At 43.1% G+C, this 19,902-nt stretch overlaps 2 protein-coding genes across 2 annotated transcripts; one reads left to right on the forward strand and one right to left on the reverse strand.

Annotated features, from left to right (window-relative positions):
- Positions 1–12,600: 12,600 nt before the first annotated feature.
- LOC125294564 (C-X-C motif chemokine 11-6-like) lies at positions 12,601–13,298 on the reverse strand. The gene is made up of 2 exons (XM_048243412.1): positions 13,156–13,298; positions 12,601–12,736 (listed from the first exon to the last, which is right to left on the reverse strand). Exons 1-2 carry the CDS (start codon positions 13,248–13,250, stop codon positions 12,601–12,603), a joined length of 231 nt encoding a protein of 76 aa, XP_048099369.1. The 5' UTR covers positions 13,251–13,298.
- Positions 13,299–18,339: 5,041 nt separating this feature from the next.
- Positions 18,340–19,605, forward strand: LOC125295046 (interleukin-8). Its single transcript, XM_048244181.1, has 4 exons — positions 18,340–18,467; positions 18,818–18,944; positions 19,060–19,143; positions 19,235–19,605. The coding sequence occupies exons 1-4, from the start codon at positions 18,404–18,406 to the stop codon at positions 19,287–19,289; spliced, it is 330 nt and encodes a 109-aa protein (XP_048100138.1). The 5' UTR covers positions 18,340–18,403; the 3' UTR covers positions 19,290–19,605.
- The last annotated feature ends 297 nt before the right edge of the window (positions 19,606–19,902 follow it).

A 19,902-nucleotide genomic window follows, 5' to 3' on the forward strand; every position in this document is an offset into this window, starting at 1 on the left:
ACACTGAACATTGAGAATGTGCAGGGAATTAATAGGGAATTTAAATATTCAGCACATGTCAGCACTGACAGTCCCTCATTATCTTTATTTTACATCACTATCTACATTGAGTTTCAGTAAACATTCCGCGTCGAACCAAAGTGCCTGGAGAAGGAACGTTTTCCAGAGCTGGCTCTGTCGTGGGAGCCGAACTGGAGTGCATCACTTCAATATCAGATAAAAGGACCCTGAGCAAACTGATCAACATCTTGGACAATGAATGTCATCCACTTCACAGCACTATTATAAAGCAAAAGAGCTTGATCAGCTGGAGACTTCGCTCACTGCCATGCACAACTGAAAGGCTGAGGAAGTCATTTTTCCCCAGGGCCATTGAACTGTTCAATGCTTCACTAAAGGGAAGAGGAGAGATAGACTTCTCTGCATAGTCTGTCTGCCTCTCCACCCTCTCCATGTTTGAGTACTAACTGCCCACTACTGTTTTACTACTGTTTTACTACTGTCCACAGCCTAATGTTTTTACTACTGTTTTACTGCTACACTGTTTTTCATGCTATATTAGCACACATGACCAATGGCTTCTGCTACAATACTGAATGGCTGTAACCCTATTAGGGACTGTACGATATTTAGCAGGGGGAGGGCTGATCGCCAGACGATCGGGTTAAAAATGTTCTGCCTGGCCCTCCCCCCTGGTCAAATTTTTTTTTCCAGGGGCCTCCCCCCGTCTCAAAAAAATTCTCCTAGGCCCTCCCCCCTACGTGAATCAAATAAAACTGGTCGAAAAATGACGTTTACAAGGTTAAAATGGCCAGCAAATGTCATAAGCACATACACACACGGGGCTACAAACCAGTGTTGCGCGGGTTTGGTCACAAGCGGCCCGCGGTCGCCCGATATTTTAATCAACCTGACCGCAACTCGGACCGCGAATATTAATTAGGACAAAATTATACCCGACCCGCGATCCGACCCGCTTATTTACAAAATGTGTGCTTTTGGTTATAGCTTGCATGCAGTAGTCCATTTCTGTAAAACAAACTAATTTATTTGCGAAACTTTATGCAGTAGAACTACACGCAGGCATGCAGGACATAATGTTTGCGCAGGAGAGAGAATGAGAATAAGAGCGCAAGCACGCACGCAACCACCAAGGATTAGAACACTAGGATAAGATTTGGCCATGACATACTTCTTTCGAAAATAGAAATGGGGAGGCAAAGTAGGCAAGAGAGATACATTGCTGGTCAAAACGTTAGCGTAAGAACTGGTTTAAAATGCTGAATGAAGCACAAAGCTTTACTAAAGCACATCCACTGTTTAAAGTAACAAACACAACGAACTAAGGTAATTTTTATGCATGCGCGAACCCGGTAGATATTGCTGTGTAGTCTGTGCCATAAGATTTATTCCTGCAGGCTGCCCGTTTCGGCTGTCATACTTTTAAATGGCTTCGCAAGAAGTAGGCCTACATAGACCATAACTTGTACTACTGTCATCTTCTTTAAGAACTTTTCCTAATATTTCCCATAGCTTTTCCTGAAGGGGTGTCTTTATTATTTTAACTCGCGTCTTCAGCTTCTTTACTGTTGACTTACTGTATTGATGCTTTACTGGTTTGATGCTAGCCTTCTCGTGATATTTTAAGTACGCCTATTTGTAGAAAATATATATATTTAATTAATTTTAACTGACCACCAAAAAATGACCCTAATATCATTAAAATATTTGGTTTATGACTCATAACCGCGGGTGACCTGCAAGCTTACGAGGGGAGTTGTGGGAGATTCAGGTAGGGTTGCGACTTTTTGGACTCGCCCACTCTATCAAAGAGACGTGAATCATGTTTTGGCCTACAAACCTTTTAAAATATCGAAAACGGATCATTGATCAGGGGAAAAAAATATCATGGATCAGGAAAAAAAAAATTTCCTCGGCCCTCCCCCAGGCCAAAAAATTTCTCCTGGGCCTTCCCCTAAGGCTTAAAAAATCCTCTTAGGCCCTCCCCCTGACGACCGCCCCGGTAAATATCATTTTGTCCCTTACCTCAACCTATTCTTGCACTGACATAGTTTTTACATGACCTTGTCTATACATTAATATCTTATTTGTCCATATTATTTATGCTGGTCTCTAGACCTTATTCTTGCACTGTTGCACTGTTGGACTACTGTTGGACAACTTTTTGCACCTTCACCATGACACTCACTCTCTTGAGCACCTTACCATGCACACAGAATTACAGGCCAGTCCCGGCCCTGTCACTGCAAGCGTCTCATGCTTGATCATCCTCAAGCACACTGTGGACTTTTTTGATGTATGATTTATATAGTATATTTAGTATTTAGTTTTGTTAGTTTTTCTTATCTTCTACTGTCTATTGTACAGTGGAGTTTTGTTATATGTATATACTTATATTTACCCTTTCTGCTGTAAGTGCATGTTGTGTGTGATGTCTGTATATGCTACTGAGACCTTGAATTTCCCCTTGGGGATCAATAAAGTATCTATCTATCTATCTATCTATCTATCGTAAGTTATGTTAATAACTATGGATCTATGAGACCGAACGATGACCGTCACCACGGTCTTACTGCGAATGATGCCATCCTGGCACCTGTCTCGAGACCTGAATATCAACAAAAAGTCACATGACTGACCGGAGGCAGGTCCACAGCATATAGTGCATCCGGTAACCTGCCTCATCCTCTTGCCTGGAACGCCGTGGTCCGTTCCGAGCGACAAGAGATGGTGACGGTCATTGTTCGGTCTCATAGATTCATAGTTATTAACATAACTTACGATCTATTTCGACCTCTCTCTGACCGTCACCACGGTCTTACTGCGGATGACCAGTACCAAAAGCGTCGCGAGGAAAAGAGAGAACCTTCCCCAGCCCGCATGGCAGCAGACATAAGCACCGTAGAACTGACAGAGTCAGAGGCCACATTAACTCTGTAGAACCTGGCAAATGTACATGGAGTACTCCACGATGCTGCTGCACAGATATCTCCAAGGGCAACCCCTTTCAATGCAGCCCACGATGTGGCCATGCTGCGTGTAGAATATGCCACCAGGCCATCTGGGATTGGAACCCCCTGATCTGAATATGCCTGAGAGATGGAGTCCACCAACCAGTGAGACAGTCTTTGTTTGGACACTGGGAGGCCCACTTGTGACTCCCCATAGCACACGAATAGTTGTGTGTGAGCTTGACGCAGTTCTTGTGTACGGGTTACATATTCCTTTAATGCCCTTACTGGACAGAGAGTCCCAAAGATCCACTTCTGTTGAACAGGAAGGCTCTGGCTGAAAAACCTGCAGGTCAATAGCCAAGTTTATTGACTGAGAGGTTAACACTTTGGGAAGAAAAAATGGATTGGGCCATAGTACGAGCCCTGCATTCTCTGGTTTCCACCTCATGCAGTCAGGGCTTACAGAAAGCCCATGCAATTCACTTACCCGTTTAGTAGAGCACATGGCCATGAGGAACACAGTCTTATGTGTGAGGAGCTTGAGGCTGGACTGCTGCAGCGGCTCATATGGTGCCTTGGTTAGAGACCTCAGCACCAAGGGTAGATCCCAAGATCGGGCTCTCAAACACCTACCAGGGCGAAGCCGCTTTGCACCCTTCAGAAACTGGGACACCACTGGTTGTTTCCCAAACGAAAGGCCTCCTACCATGTCATGAAAACAGGAGATGGCTGCAAGATAACCTCTCAAGGTGCTGGCAGCCCTCCCTGTATCCAGAAGAGATTGGAGAAAAGAAAGGATAACCTCCACAGAACACTTTATGGTTCTACTTTCCCCGATCATGGCACCATGCAGTAAACACCTTCCATCTCTGTTGGTAGTTCAACCGTGTTGAAGGAGCCCTGGCATTCTCAAGGGTGTCTAGGACAGCCTGATCTAGCGCATGAGGCAAGGACTGAGCAGTGGCCAAGCCCACAGCTGGATTGGGGTGCCAGATTCGGCCCTCCACCTGAGAGAGGAGATCTGTTCTGAGAGGTAGAGGCAACGGTTGGCCGTGGACAAGCCTCAGGAGAGCCGGAAACCAGGGTCTCCCCGGCCATCGAGGAGCAATCAACAGGACCTTGTAGCACCGTGCTACTCTGTCCAGTACATGGGGAATTAGGGGCAGCGGGGGAAAGGCATACAGTAGCCCCTCTGGCCACTCGTGAGAGAGTGCATCCAGACCCAGTGGACCCTTGGGATGATTCAGAGAAAACCACCTCATGCAATGGGTGGTCTCCCGCGAAGCAAAGAGATCTGTCTGGGCTACACCGAAGTGTGCCCATAAGCCAGCTACCACTGCTGGGTGTAACCTCCACTCTCCCGGGTGAGGGCCTGACCTGGAGAGAAGATCTGCCGCCTGGTTCAGAACCCGGAGCGTAAATGGCTTTGAGTGAGGCGATGCGCCCAAGTGCCCAAAAGAGTAGTCTCTGGGCAGCTTGAGGCAGCGGAGAGACCTCGTCCCTCCTTGATGATTGATGTAGCAGACAGCCACTGCACTGTCGGTTCACACAAGGACATGCTTGCCCTGAATAAAGGGCCGTAGAGCCCTGAGGCCAAGATACACTGCTCGAAGTTCTAGAACATTTATGTGTTCTGTGTCCCATGGAGGCTGCCACAGACCTCTTACCATTCTGTCCTCCCAGACTGCTCCCCAGCCTGTCTGGGAGGCATCTGTTGACACTAGTGTTCGTCTGGATGGAATGCAGCCCAGCGGAACTCCTTGTAGAAGTAACCCTTTGTTGCGCCATGGCAGAAGGGTCTTCAAACATGATTGAGTGCCCTTGAGGTTTTTGTGCCTGTCTCTTCTTGGGTGAAGTCTGAACAAATTCAGCCACTGCTGGAGAGGGCGAGCTCTAAGGAGGCTCAAAGGAACAACCATGCTGGCAGCAGAAATCAACCCCAGAAGCTTCTGAAAGCACAGCAGCGTCAAGTGCTTGCCTCTGCGAAAGGAACGAAGGGTTCTCTGAATTTTGGAGACCCTGTCTGCTGTGAGGCATGCCCTCATTGTACAAGAATTCAGGCGGATACCTAAGAAAGCCACTATCTGTCGTGGATTCAAGTCGCTCTTCTTCAAATTCACTCTGAAGCCCAGGGCCTGCACATGGGCTAAGACAACTTGCGTGTCCCGCACAATCTGCTGGCGGGATGAACCACCGATCAGCCAGTTGTCTAGGTAGGGCAATATCTTCAGGCCCCTTCGTTGTAGCGGCGCCAGGGCGGCTGCCACAACCCGAGTAAAGACCCTGGGAGATAGGGAAAGACCGAAGGGGAGGACTTCCAGTGGTCCTTGCAAATTGGGACGTGGAAGTAGGCATCTTTTAAATCGAGAGTGGCGAACCACTCGCCTGGTTCGATCACCTCCAAAATGTGTTTTGTATGTAACATCTTGAATGACAGGACCTTCATGTAGGTGTTTAGAAGACGGAGATCTAAGATGGGGCGCAACCCGCCATCTTTCTTCGGGATAAGAAAATATGTTGAATAAAACCCAGCCTGCTGTTCGTTCAAACTTACCTTGGCAATGGCTCTCTTCTCTAGCAGAGTACTTATTTCCTCTGCAAGGCAGTCTGCCTGGACTGGATCTTTGACCGTCGTCATTCGGACGCGGGTAAAGGGAGGGGGCGCTGCCGAAACTGGAGCCTGTATCCCCTGGCAACTGTGTCCAGTACCCAGGGGTCTGAGGTTTCCTGCTCCCAGCTGTCCAGGCGTAGCTGGGAGTGGACCTCGGCAGTCTCCCCGAAATCCTATGCCCGATCCCCCTGGGTCCTTGGACCCCTGGGGGGAGGGCGGCCTCGGACATTGCGCCTCGTCGATGACCTAGACTGCCCACGCCATGAACTTGTGGCAGGCCTGTCAAAGGTCTGAATGTTGGTCCTCTGGTCTGCAACTCCTTGCCAGACAACTCTACGAACTGGCAGAGTAGGATATGCCTGCTGTTGGCATCTTGGTCTAGATGCAGGGCGTCGAAATGTCCTGTTCACATTCTCCTGTGCCCGAACTGAGTGCTGAGCCCTCTCCAGGAAGGCCTGAGACTCCCCATGAAAGACTCTCCCTGGTTCTACTGGCATGTTTGTGAGCTCTCTTTTGATACCATCCGGGAGACTGGTCTGGGCAAGCCAGATCTGTCTCCGAGTGAGGATAGCTGAAGACATGGTTGCACCGATATCACGGGTGAGCTGTGCATGAGCAGAAAGAGCAGCATCCACCAGATCTCTGGTATCTTGGCATTCTGCAAAGGAAGTCTTCCTCATTGCCGCTAAAAGAACGGCCAACGCATTTCCCGAGCGCGCAGCACGGGCAGCAGAATTATAGGTTTTACACACTAAGCGATCTGACCGGTCACATTCCTTGTTAGGGCAGTGAGGGTCAGTAGTTACCCTGGTTGGGCACAGAGAGGTCAGGGCTGCCATGTCCCTCTCAACTGGTGGCACATCACCCAATCCAGTCTCCAGTGGGTAAGCTGCCTTGGCCAGCTTCCTACACCCTGCATTATACTGAGGGGTCCTGCTTGGAGCATTCCAAGCCCTCCTCAGCATCTGGCAATAATCCTCAGTGGCGGGCAGTGAGGTTGTTGGCCTTGGCTGAGAAATGCCAGCCCAAACTCCCTCAGAGGTGATTGGGGCATCAGTGGGAATTCTGAGACCCACAATCTTAGCAGCAGACAACACCGTGGACACCAAGTCCTTGCCACCGACTTCCTCACCATCATCTACTGAAGCTGAACCCTCAGCCTGACCAGAAGAAAGAACACTGTGTGAGTCCTCTTGGTCCCCTCCTAGAAGAGAGTCCTGCGCATGCAGTGAAATTACATCAGCAAGCAGACTCCCCGTCCCCTGATACGACGGCAGATGTTCAGGAGAGGTCTCTTTCGAACACTCTGTTATAGGGGAAGTAGCAGACCCTGCTTCACCAATGGTGGCATGTGAGGCTGGGGCTGGCTCGACAGGAGCATCCCAGTCCATTAGTGTATCTGACAGGCCAGGAATGGCAGTCAAAAGTTTTAACTGAAGATCGTCATCAGACCCGTGTTTTTGAGAACGAGTGTCCCCTGAAGTCCTTCCCTTACTAGACTTATGCGGGTTTTTATGCTTATGCTTGAGAGTGTGTTCATCAGGGTTCTTAGCATGCCTGCTAGTGTGAGCATGTGAGGCCCCCTCTGCTGTTTGAGTAGCTCCTGGCCTGCCTGCTCTCCGAGCCCTCTCTTTTAAAGGAAAACCCACTGCAACCGGACATGGATTATCAATATCATTCTGGAGATGAGCCATGCCCAAACATGCTGGACACTCCCGATGACCATCACAAGGGTCCATGCTACTCCCACAGAATACACATAGGGAGTGTGAAGCCATGGCAAGGGTGAGAACAACTTCAAGCGTGAACGCCAAGTGACACCCGAATCAATTTGACCCTAACCTGCTGTACTGAGGCCAGCAGGAGTGGGCTATGAGGATAGTTCAGTTCACAAAAATCCAAGCTACCGCGAACAGCAGTAAAACGGGCAGATCAAATTCAATAGGCAATTGCCAACCTGTCCAACAGACAAAGGAAATATGTAGCAATTTATTTTCAGAATAATAAACGAAATGCACCAAACTTGTAAACACAACCTGTGAACATGTAGTGAACTTATGACAACATCACCTGAGAACAGGGGTTGTGAAAGTATCACACAGAGAAGCTATTGCAGAAAAGCTATTGTAGCCTACCTATATAGGTAACGTTAGCAAAACAAACTAGCCCAACCAATAGCCTACAACAGGACTATCTGCTGAACAAGCTTATAGATGCACTGAACAGAGAGAAAAAAAAGAGACACTTATCTTACCGTAGCTAGCACACGCCAAACAAACATCAACAGCGGTGTTCTCTTATTGAACGGTATTTTCAACGGAAATAATGCAGCAATCAGGCTAGCAAATTACGACACAAAGCCTAGACCGTGCAGCCTACCTGTAGTCAAACAGACCCAGTTAGAAAACACAGTCGGTATACAACCTGCCCTAAAAAAAAAGAGACACTTCAGCGCGTATCCAATCAGCCAGCAACCGTAGGGCCTGATAAATTAGGAAAACAGTCGTATACCAATCCTCAGGGGCACTTAGGCACCTGCACGCCAACGGTCGGATTAAGTTTTCCAAAAAGAAGTAACGTTATACTTTCAGCGGTCTCAAAGAACGAGGCGAGAAAGGCAAAAGGATGAGGCAGGTTACCGGATGCACTATATGCTGTGGACCTGCCTCCGGTCAGTCATGTCACATTTTGTTGATATTCAGGTCTCGAGACAGGTGCCAGGATGGCATCATTCGCAGTAAGACCGTGGTGACGGTCAGAGAGAGGTCGAAATAGATCTATCTATCTATCTATCTATCTTCCATCTTCCATTGGGGAATATTTCAGCATCCCACGAATGCAGTTTGTGCCCTCACCCTGCATACCTATCAAACAGTTGACCTTTTTTTTTTTTTTCAAAAGCGGCTTGCCCTGACTTGACTGACAAAACAAAACATACCGCTGCTTATTAATGTCTCCAGTGATCGCTCCACATTCTGTCTCCTTTTTCAAAACTGGCAGGATTGCAATGGCACTTGAGTGACTGCAAAATATAGTAATACAAAATACATTAACTCAACAACAGTGAGTCAACAAGGGCAGTTTTAAAGACTGATGTTGACGGAGGAAATTTCATGTGGTAAAGGAGGCTGTTCCCATACTGCCATATGAGAAACTAGTTCAGTGCCTTACAAAGGTCTTTCTTCAAGATAATGTACATTTCAGGGTGGCTTTTTTCTTACTGTGACCAGTCCCATCTGTGCAATAATCAGGTTTTATAATCATCATCTTTTCATGTCACACCTATGAGATGGATGGATTACCTTGGCAAAGAAGACTAACATTAAAACAAATTTCTACAAATGTGAGAAAAAAATAAAGAGGGATTTCTTTGCATAGAAGAAATTATGGTTACACATAAAAGTGACCTGACACTGTCATGAACGTGTCAAAAACAAGTCATAAACATTTATGACATAACGCTTATGTTATTGAGTGACATTCGGATTTTGTAATAAAGTTTTTCTCAGTCGCTTTGGTGCTTTTTTCAGATCAGAAGGAAAATTCTCATAACTATTAGTTCAACCTCCACAACATTTAGTCATTTGTACACATCATAGTAGCAATTTCTCCTTCCTCTGAACAAATTGCAAATACTTTTGGACATGTATCAGTTGCTTTCATACAATTCTCTGCTGTTTTTTAACATTATCATTTGCTTATGTCATGTCAGTCAAAATGAACTATACTTATGAATGCTGACTAGTCGTTCCCAATAAAACTAATAGTCTTCATTTCATTGCTTGAGTCATTACATATAAAATTGTTATCTAGTTATCAAATTCTGTCACAATGCTGTAGAATTGCAAAGAGCATACAGTAAAAATGTACGTATTCAGTGTCTTGTACTCACTTACTCACCTAACTACAGCAATGTGTAACTTTACTGTAGTTTTCAAATGGCTGTACAAGTACTGTATAGTGCTGTCTTGAGCATGTTCAGGTAGTGTCACCGAGTTCTGACCTTTTTTTGCATTGGAAAACACTGAGAGAACTGTCATAATGAAAACATGACAAAGCCATTTGACTATCTTGTTCATAAACGATGGTGTCAAGACTTCTCATTTTGATGACACTGACAGTTTCATTGACATGAATACCTGCTTTTGAGGAATGGACTATCCATTTTGAGCAAGTGACGTGCTTTTGCAGGTCATCCACTAGGTTTTGCAGTTTGCACTAATTGTTTTGAAACTGCTGTGCAAATGTTAATAGTGATGTGAGAAAAGCACCAAAGCGACTGAGAAAAACTGTAACAAGTTAAGGTTAGGATTAGGGTTAGGTTTAGGATTAGGGCTAGGGTTAGAGTCAGGGTTGGGGTTAGGTTTAGGGTTAGAGGTTAGGTTTAGGTGTTCTAAAGGTTTCATGTGTCATGACAGTGTCATGTGTTCACGACAGTGTCATGTCACTCTTTTGTCGATACTGTCAAGTAAAGTGTTACCATTATTTTAATGAGTTTAATTTATGATATTGCTGCTTTTTGAGCGAGACTACAAAAGAGAGCATTCAGCGGTAACCACTTAATATCTCATTATAGCTACAACATTTTAGAAGTTTAATCTCCACAGAATCCAATATAGACTATCATTTGAATGCTGTTCATTGACTTCAGCTCTGCATTCAACACCATCATCCCCTCCAAACTGATATCCAAACTCAGTGAACTGGGCATAAATACCTCCCTCTATAACTGGATTCTGAACTTCCTAACCAACAGACTTCAGTCTGTTAGGTTAGATAACCACACCGCCTCAACCATCAACCTGAACACCAGCGTACCACAGGGATGTGTGCTGAGCCCTCTCCTCTACTCCCTCTTCACCTATACGACTGCGCACCTGTATATTGTCAAGTTTGTAGATGACACTACAGTGATTGGTCTCATCAGCAAAAACAATAAGACGGCCTACAGGGAGGAGGTCCAGCACCTAACATCGTGGTGCACTGATAACAACCTGGCTCTCAACACCAAGAAGACCAAAGAGCTCATTGTGGACTTCAGGAAGTCTAAAGAAAGATAGATAGATAGAGAGATATATAGATAGATAGATAGATTGATACTTTATTGATCCCCAAGGGGAAATTCAAGAGCTAGCACACACACCCTCATTCAGAGATTAAGGTGGAGCGTGTCACCAGCTTCAAGTTTCTGGGTGTCCACATCTCTAAGGGCCTCTCTTGGATCCTCGACACCTATACCCTGATCAAAAAGGCTCACCAGCATCTCTTCTTTCTGAGGAGACTAAAGAAGGTCCATCTGTCTCCTCAGATCCTGGTGAACTTTTACCGCTGCGCCATCAAGAGCCCCGACCAGTGGGCCGCGGCTGAAGTGCCCTTGAGCAAGGCACCTAACCCCTCACTGCTCTCCGAGCGCCGCCGTTGAAGCAGGCAGCTCACTGCGCCGGGATTAGTGTGTGCTTCACCTCACTGTGTTCACTGTGTGCTGAGTGTGTTTCACTAATTCACCGATTGGGTTAAATGCAGAGACCAAATTTCCCTCACGGGATCAAAAAAGTATATATACTTATACTTATACTCAAGAGCATCCTCGCCAACTGTGTCACAGTTTGGTATGGCAACTGCTTTGCCCACAACCGGAAAGCACTGGTGAAAACTGCTCAACGGATCAACGGTTCCTCACTCCCCTCCATCAAGGCCATCCAGGGCAAGCAATGCTTGCGTAAGGTGCACAGCATTATCAAAGACTGTTCTCATCCCAACCACAGACTGTTCACCCCGCACATTACAGGTAGGTATCAGTCGGTTCAGAGGAAGCTTCTTTCCTGCGGCTGTCACCCTACTGAACTCTAGCTCTGCATCCCGGTGACATCTAACCAACTATCTATATTGTTCTTACTACTACTATAATGGTACTGCCACTACATTGCACATATCTGTACATTTTGTTCATACATTGTTCATATTACATAGCCATATTTATTCTGCTCTTATAAGGTAACTGCTAATACACTACACATATTTATATTTCATTTATGCTACTCTAAACCACCTTCTGTAAACCAACTGTATACTAATGTCTACACTGCACTATATTTCTTTTCCTGTCTATACTTTGTATATCACATTGCACTTTTCTACTTTTTTGCACTTCTGGTTTGACACAAACTGCATTTCATTGTCTTTGTACTTGTACTCTGCACAATGGCAATGAAGTTGAGTCTAATCTAATCCAATTTGGACAAATATATGACAGAAATACTGATGTGTTTGTGTTATTCTTTCTCACTGTATATCTTTTCTCTCTGTGGGGCAACATGCTTGTCTCTGGTTTTGGGGTCTTAAGTGGTTTACTGAAGATCATTATTAGCAGATATATTTACATTTAGTAGCATGGGGATTAAAAAACCAAGTCACTTCTGATAAGCTAAAACCTTGAGTATACCCTGTCAGTATAACAGACACATTTATGGATCTTTTTTTAAAGTTTTATTTCCTTCTTTATATTTACAACAAAATAGTCATTAAGATGTGTCAGTTCAACATGGTATAAATTATCTCCCCTTTCAGTATAGATATCTTAATAAACATGTTAAACAACATGTCACCAAACAGGCATTGGAGAGGAACACACATCCCACATATAATATGAAAAAAATTAAACATAAAAGTACTCTGAGATAGCACCATGTTATAGAACAGGAGTTTCCATGGTATCATCTTGGGTAGAGAAAGTGTATTTTCAATATTAGCTACCTCTAGAATCAGAAAAAGATCCAATGGATTTTTGTTTTTTGTGAGCGCTCATGGCGTCCTCGGCAAGATGCCACCCCCGGGCCCACTTCGCCCGTGCCAAAAAACGCTACTGGCTGTAAGAAATATATATTGTATATAATATTATGATAGAATACAGTATATTATATAATATATGTATTTTAAATGTAATTTCAATTCATTTTTCTTTTGAATTTGGTTGATTTTACTCTTCAAGTCAAACTTATAATGGGGAAAAGTATTTTATCTCCTTTTGATGGCTTTCTTGATGAAATTCTTGGCAAAACTGCTCTCTGGATTCAGGCACTTTTGTCCTCCATTATCCTTCAAAGTGACAATGAGGACACAAGTAGATGTAAACTTCAGATACAGACCACCACTAAACTCCATAAGGTATGCAGTTATAGCACATGTCATTGTAACATGCTTAAATGATTTTCAGATTGGGGCATGCCGAGGAAGGGGTTAACGCCTCTCAATGCGGTTTGGGCGGATGGCTTTGGCCCCTGCACCCTGGCACTTGCATTTTTCCATCTGTTCCCCTGGAAATAAACATGACCACTAAATATCACAGGATGTTCAGCTGAGACAACAGTGATGTAGCATCACTCTCCCAGTGACCACTATTTCAGAAATTACAGTGCCCTCCAAAATTATTAGCACCCCTGGTAAAGCTGACTAAAAACAAGTATACAACTCTAATGGTGACCTATTGTAATCTCACAATGAAAACAATGAGGAAAAATGCAAATATATCCTGAAAAAAAGGAATATTTGTGCCATAATAGTGGAGGTCACTGTAGCACCTTGGTCAGCAGATGACTGGAGCCCTTACCTCTCACATCTACGAAGAGCAGGACAGCCAGAAGTGTGAGGAGAGCTGCTGACTTCATTGTTGAGATAGGTGATGGTCTGTCTGCTTTCTCAGCTGTTGTATCAGAGTGAGGAGGTGAATCTGTCAAACAGTGGCAAGCATGCCTGTATTTATTCTGTCAAATCAGGGAGTTCTCTTCAATATTGTATCACCCGTGTCTCCTCCTTCAGGACAGGACAGGTTTGTGAGTTCTTATGTTGTGTAAGTCTCTGAGGACCTGATATGGTCTAAGTCAGGGGTGGGCAAACTGCGGGCCGGATCCGGCCCGCCAAGCACTTTCACCTGGCCCACCGAGCATTTCATTTGGTTATCAGGCTGCTCGCTATTTTTTTCCTGCGATAGAGACGACGTTGGTTAGCTTTAAACTGCTTTTCACTCTCCTTAGAGAACATTATGTCAATGTCAAAACATCATGTTAAATAGAGACAACATCATGTTAAATTAAGTTAACTCTTAGTTATCTCCTTTGCAGCAGGTCTAACGTGAACATTATATGCGATCCATTTAATTGGGGACGCGTCTGCACTCACAAGAGGGAGAGAGAGCTGCAGGTTCCAGCTCGCTTGTCATTGTTGATAATTGATATCTCCTTCTTATAAGAAACTTTGAAGGCAACAGTAGTTCCCACTACTGACCATTTAAAAAGTTGTTGTGCGGCCCTTGAGCCAAAAAGTTTGCCCACCCCTGGTCTAAGTGCACAGTTGCTCCCTCGTAAATACAGCACAGCAGTTTTTTTTTTTATCAACTCAGGGATTTAGTCACCTCTGGGATTTTAAGATACCTTGGAGTATCAGGGGGAACAGCAGCCTGGTATGAGAACAGCTAAAAACAAGAGCGCGAAGCCCTACAGAGGGTTGTGAGTACAGCTGCACACAACCAGGAATCCAGCAGCAGTGAACGTCCGACATTTAGAGGTAAAGAAATCAGACAAGCTGTTCTACATGGACTAACATTAGGACATCAAAGTGGATATTTAGAGTTAAAGCTGTCATTGAGAGTTACTGATGACATGTAATGTCAGTCCTTACAGTATCTTCAGGAATTGTTACTTAATGTGTTACAATGGCGCCACCTAGTGGATACATATGGGAAAGTAAGTCTGCAATGAAGCAAGAGGAGCCACACAGTAGATGGATACTCTGCATCCTGCAGTGGTGATCTACACACAGAGATGTCCTCAAACAAGCACACACATGCATGTAGGTATGCACATGTGACACACACACACACACACACACACAAACATACACACACACACACAAACACAAACACACACACACACACACACACACACACACAAATCAATCAAGCACACACATGCATGTAGGTATGAACATGTGCAGACACACACACAAACACACACACACACACACACACACACACACACACACATAAAGACTAACCGCATATTACTGGCATTGATGTGGATGAAGATCAGATCATGGTTGGACCAGTCAGAGAGTGTGTGACTGTACAACAGATATAGCCATATGTTGCATGAAACTGTGATAATAAATATGAGGACAATGACATTAAAGCTTGAACAACTGTTTCATTACTTAATATATAATGATTGTTTTCATCAATATACTTGACATCATGTTCTGATGATAGTGAAAGACCAGCAGATGGTGCTTTACACAAAGTGTTTAGCAAGATACAATCATCGTTAGGTGGGGAAAGCTCACACAGAAACGCTAAAACTGTTAAGAAAAATAGATGAATAGAACAATGTCTAACACTGATATAACCATATGTAAAGGCAAGTGACAGTCTGATGTACTGTAATCCAAATTTAGTGCAATCAGTAGCAGTTGCAATCACTGTAGGCTACAGTACATTCAACTGCTGTAGATGCAACCTCTTGCCAGACATACAAGGTCATACAGTAGTCTATACTGTATCATGAGTCTATACTTTTAGGCTTGTGTGTCGACACTATGGTAACTGCTTTTTAATGGAATATCAACCATGTATTGGTGTATTCAGAGATTTAAAGGATTGCTTAATTAGGTTTTACATGTGATGGGTCAAGAGGGAATTTTAAGGTAAAGGGACTCTCATACATAGGAAATAGTGCTCCACAAAGAGAATGCAAATGAACTCAAACATAAATACATGTAGTTATTTAAATATCATAACAAATTTATGAAATGTCTCCTCCACATGCTGATGACTGCAAACCCCTTACAATTTCATGAAATATGAAATAAGGTTTCATCGTGTGCCGAGAAACGAGAGGAGCATGCCATCTTATTAGTATGTTAGTACACAAGTTGATTGAAGTTAACTGTTGGAGAGTGATGGCCCTTTGTCCCTCCTGCACCTTTGTTCAGAAATGAAGTTTGCAACACAGGAAGCCAATATGCACACTGTTGTACTTCTTTGGCCTTTACAATGAAAGTAGAGGCATTTACAAAGAAGCACGTTTCTGTTTCTTTCTGCTTCTTCGAACATGAAAGCAGAATCTCCTCTACTTGTTTTGTAAGCATGTGTGTGTGTGTCTGTGTCTGTGTGTGTGTGGGTGTGGGTGTGGATCTGTGTGTGTGTGTCTGTGTGCAAATGTTTTGTGCTTTTGACAATGCCCCTAGAACAGAGCATACAGACCATAGAATCTTAACCCTCTAAATTACATGTTCAATTGTTATTATGCTTGTGCACAGAGTAATTAAATAACTCTAACATTGGCAAGATCCCATAGCCCATAGAAACGTATTGGTTCACTTAAATATTATTGCTCCTAAGCTGTCATTCACTGAAATATAAGTTGACAATGCTACTATCCCATGGGAAAGGAGCATCTTTTTCTCTTAGAATTTTTTTTTATTTCTAAGCTTTATAGATCAACATGAGATTTTGACCATTTCCTCATATTTCTTAATTTAATCATCAGAAAAATAGTCCTCCCCTTGTCTCAGCCCCAAGCAAAATTTAAGTTAAATTTAATGTTATTTTTTCTTTGCAATCTATTCTTATTGGTCTTTATTTCTCCTAAGGTTCAGGAGAAACAGGTGATATCTGAATAAGAGACTAAAAAAAAACATTGTCGAGAAATACATTTCCCTATAGGATATCTGAGGTGTGCCTGTAAGATGTCAATCTTTTCTGAAAATCAAGAAAAGATTGTGTGTGTGTCAAGAGTTTCCGCTAGAAAAAAATGGTGCCGAGGTTTCGTTTTCCGGACATTTTGATGATATGCCGGTCAAATATCCTAGGCTATCGCTTCTTAATTAGTCAAATTGAGGAAAACTGGAGACAGGCTATGTAGCTTAAGGAATGACATAATCAGGCTGTATAGAATGCAACATGTTCATTAGCCTAACTTAAACAAGATCTAGCCATCTTTTCATGGACAGCAAGAGTCCGCTTCGTTCATTGTTTTTGTTTGTTGCTGCTACGTTGTCTCCACGTATGCGCACACACAAGAATGAGCGCTCACACCACTACCCACTAATGCTATGACTCTTTATTTGATAACAATAAATTAAGAAATGTTTCCTATTCTGGGATGTTTAGTTTCTTTTTCTTTCGGCCGCGGTTCAATGATACTGTTTAATTGTGCCAGAAATGAATCTCGTCTCGTCGACAGAGAACGCATAGGCCTACTGTATGCTTTGGGTAAAGAACACTTTGCATGTCCAGTGTACACGGAGAATGACAGTGTCTTGGAGCGGCCGCACCCCCCGCAACTCCACTTCCAATGTCACTGATTCCGACAGATAGGCTACGCCCGACACTTCTGCTTTTTATCTGGTGGTGGTGGAGTTGACCGGATATCTGAGGGTTCAGACGTTACCAATTTATCGTCCATCGCGTCTGGCCTCTGAAAAAAACTTTTACGGCTAGTCTGCCTGGGCCTGGCCATGTTTGAACCGCCTCACTCATTTGTTCGTTGTTTAACATGGACGTTTTAAGCGTGCGCTTCCTATTTGATATGCAGCAAAGGCTATGTGTTGTTTAATAGCTGACTTTTCAAACGGTAGAGCCTGTTCATTTAAAAACATAGCCAGAGGACATATAATATAGGTTTACATATTAAGTCTTATTCTCAAATTGCGTTAAATAAGGCTTATTCTCAGATTGCGTTAGGGGGCCGGGATTATTCATTTCAATCGGACAATTTGACCGGAGAGATTTAATTTTTTCGGACATTTAATTTTTTTTCCGGCCAATGTCCGGTAATTACCTGACAACGGAAACCCTGGTGTGTGTATGTGTGTGTGTGTGTGTGTGCGTGCAGAGGGATGTGGGAAATTAAAATGTGTAAATCCCGTGCACAGAATTGCACCATCCTGCCATTTACCAGATACAAAATCACAAATAACTTCTTTAAATACAGCATGTTGGGTGGTTCCATTGATAAAACCGCCAGTCAGATCTATCAGTACTTTTTCTATCTGGTGCTGGAGCAGTCGGCTATATCACATACATTACATCATTACCATCACAAAACCTCTAATGAGTCTTTGGAATGAATATTTGTTTGCTTCTAACCACACTAATCACCTGTGTTGTGCAATATTGACCAAAGTCTTGTATTTCATAGGCATTATTTAAGTATAGCAGGGTGCAGAAACCTGTAATTTCCCATTACCTTCCAGTTGCATTTGCACACACACAAAAAAACATAACTCTCCCTTCAGCATGTCCAAAGTGAAAGCAGTCATGGTGCCCCAAATGAGAATGCCCCCAAAAGGTTTCACTCAGCTGTTCACACACATGGCTTACCAAAGGACCAATGTTATAGTCTAGTTATAGTCTATAGTATTTTATAGAACATGAAAATACTATAGAAGTAAAATGATAAATTAATTCTATAAGTTCTTGATCCAACTTATTGCAACTAGTTTTTTTTTATTCAGCGATCCTATATCATAATATAATTTAAACCTAACACGAATCTGTGCAGGGAATTAATAGGGAATTTAAATATTCAGCACATGGCTCTTCTGCAGTTAATTAAAAAAAAATAATAACCCACCCCCACACCCCCCCCCCCAAGATATCAGACTGAGTTCAGATGAGTCAGATTCACTTCCCTCTTTGTAGTGTTTATAAACCATGAGGCTGCACCCTAAAGGGCATTCTCCAGCTAGTGCATCATCAAGGGGACACCACAGCACACGCAGCCCAACCAGCACAGCTCCCGTCCAAGCTAATTAACCAACAGAGATGGCCCTCCAATCCCACGTGCTGCTGGCCGCTCTTGTGCTCTGCGGCCTGACTCTAACACTCGGTAAGGCATTTAACCTCTGTCTGCTCTAGACAACTTAGCAACATTTAACCTCTGTCTTCTCTAACTTAGCAACTGAATTATGTGGTAAATGGCAAAGCACTTTGTATAATTGCATCCCTCCTTCTTTCTGACAATATTAAGACTAGTTTAATTGTTTAATTATTTGATTACCATTACATAATTTATTTACAATATATATTCTATGGTTGCTAGCAGAGACATTTTCACACCTGATTTAAAAGAAATAGATGCCACGCAAAAACCCTGGAATCATATGATCACCTGTACATAACATCTTTATCATCTCTATAATCTTATACATCAGTATAATCTTTATAATCTCTTTATAGCTTTGCCAGGGGATATCCCAAGGTGGTGCCGCTGTCGTCGCACCACCCATAACTTCATCAGCCCCAAGCACTTCAAGAAACTGGAGATTATGTCCCCGGGAGCCTACTGTCGCCAGACAGAGATAATGTAAGTGAGCTAGTAGATAGTACTGTACTTGTATTCTATAAGTGGAGTGTTAAATATATCAAATCAATCAATTCAGTCAATTCAAATATATGCTTTTTTCCTTCATTTTTTTCAGTATTACACTGAAGAACGAGAACACGGTTTGTATCGCACCTGAGGTCAAGTGGATCCACAAAGTCATTAGCAAGTTTGTGAGCAGGTACAGCAATTTACACTTATACAAAATTGTCAATGTTTATCTATTATAATGCAAATAGATTGATTTGTATTTCTGTTACTTTCTTGAATAGTAAGGACAATGTCAACACTACACAGATCCCCGCAACTGCCTCCACTGCTCAATAAGATGTAAAGGACATTGGGACAAGAGTTTGAAGAGGCTTTGAAGCACCATTGATTTTCATATTCTTGAAAAAGACACATTAGTCTAATGGAAACATTTTTAACCATGCTTGATGGACCTTTAGTGTAATGAACATGAATGTTTGTATTTTAAACTTGTTACTCTTGTTGACAATGTAACCTGCACGACAGGGTAATGACATTTACTTATGTAGGGACAGTCTATAGACTCATTTACATTTGTTCCCATTTATCTTCAGAGACCTTTTTGAAATAATATTTTTCTACTTTTCTGATATTTTGCTATTTTCTACTTCTATTCCATGTTTGTAATTACTGTGAAGAACTTTCGAATAAATAAATAAACAAATAAAACATGAACACAAAGGTTCATATGCTTCTATTTCTCCATCTTGCTTTGATCGGAGTGAGCATGGATAGTGTAAGATGGGAAATACTTAAGTTCACAATATTCACAAGTGCCTGGCCAGGGGGACCAAATGACATCTTATCAGAGGACTTCTCTCTCTCTCTGATCTATATACAGTCATAGATGTATTGTTTAAATCAGTGGCACAGTATGCACAATGTAAAATATGTAAATTGATGTTAAATT

Source organism: Alosa alosa, chromosome 5 (assembly GCF_017589495.1).
Source record: "Alosa alosa isolate M-15738 ecotype Scorff River chromosome 5, AALO_Geno_1.1, whole genome shotgun sequence".
Classification (NCBI taxonomy): Eukaryota; Metazoa; Chordata; class Actinopteri; order Clupeiformes; family Clupeidae; genus Alosa; species Alosa alosa.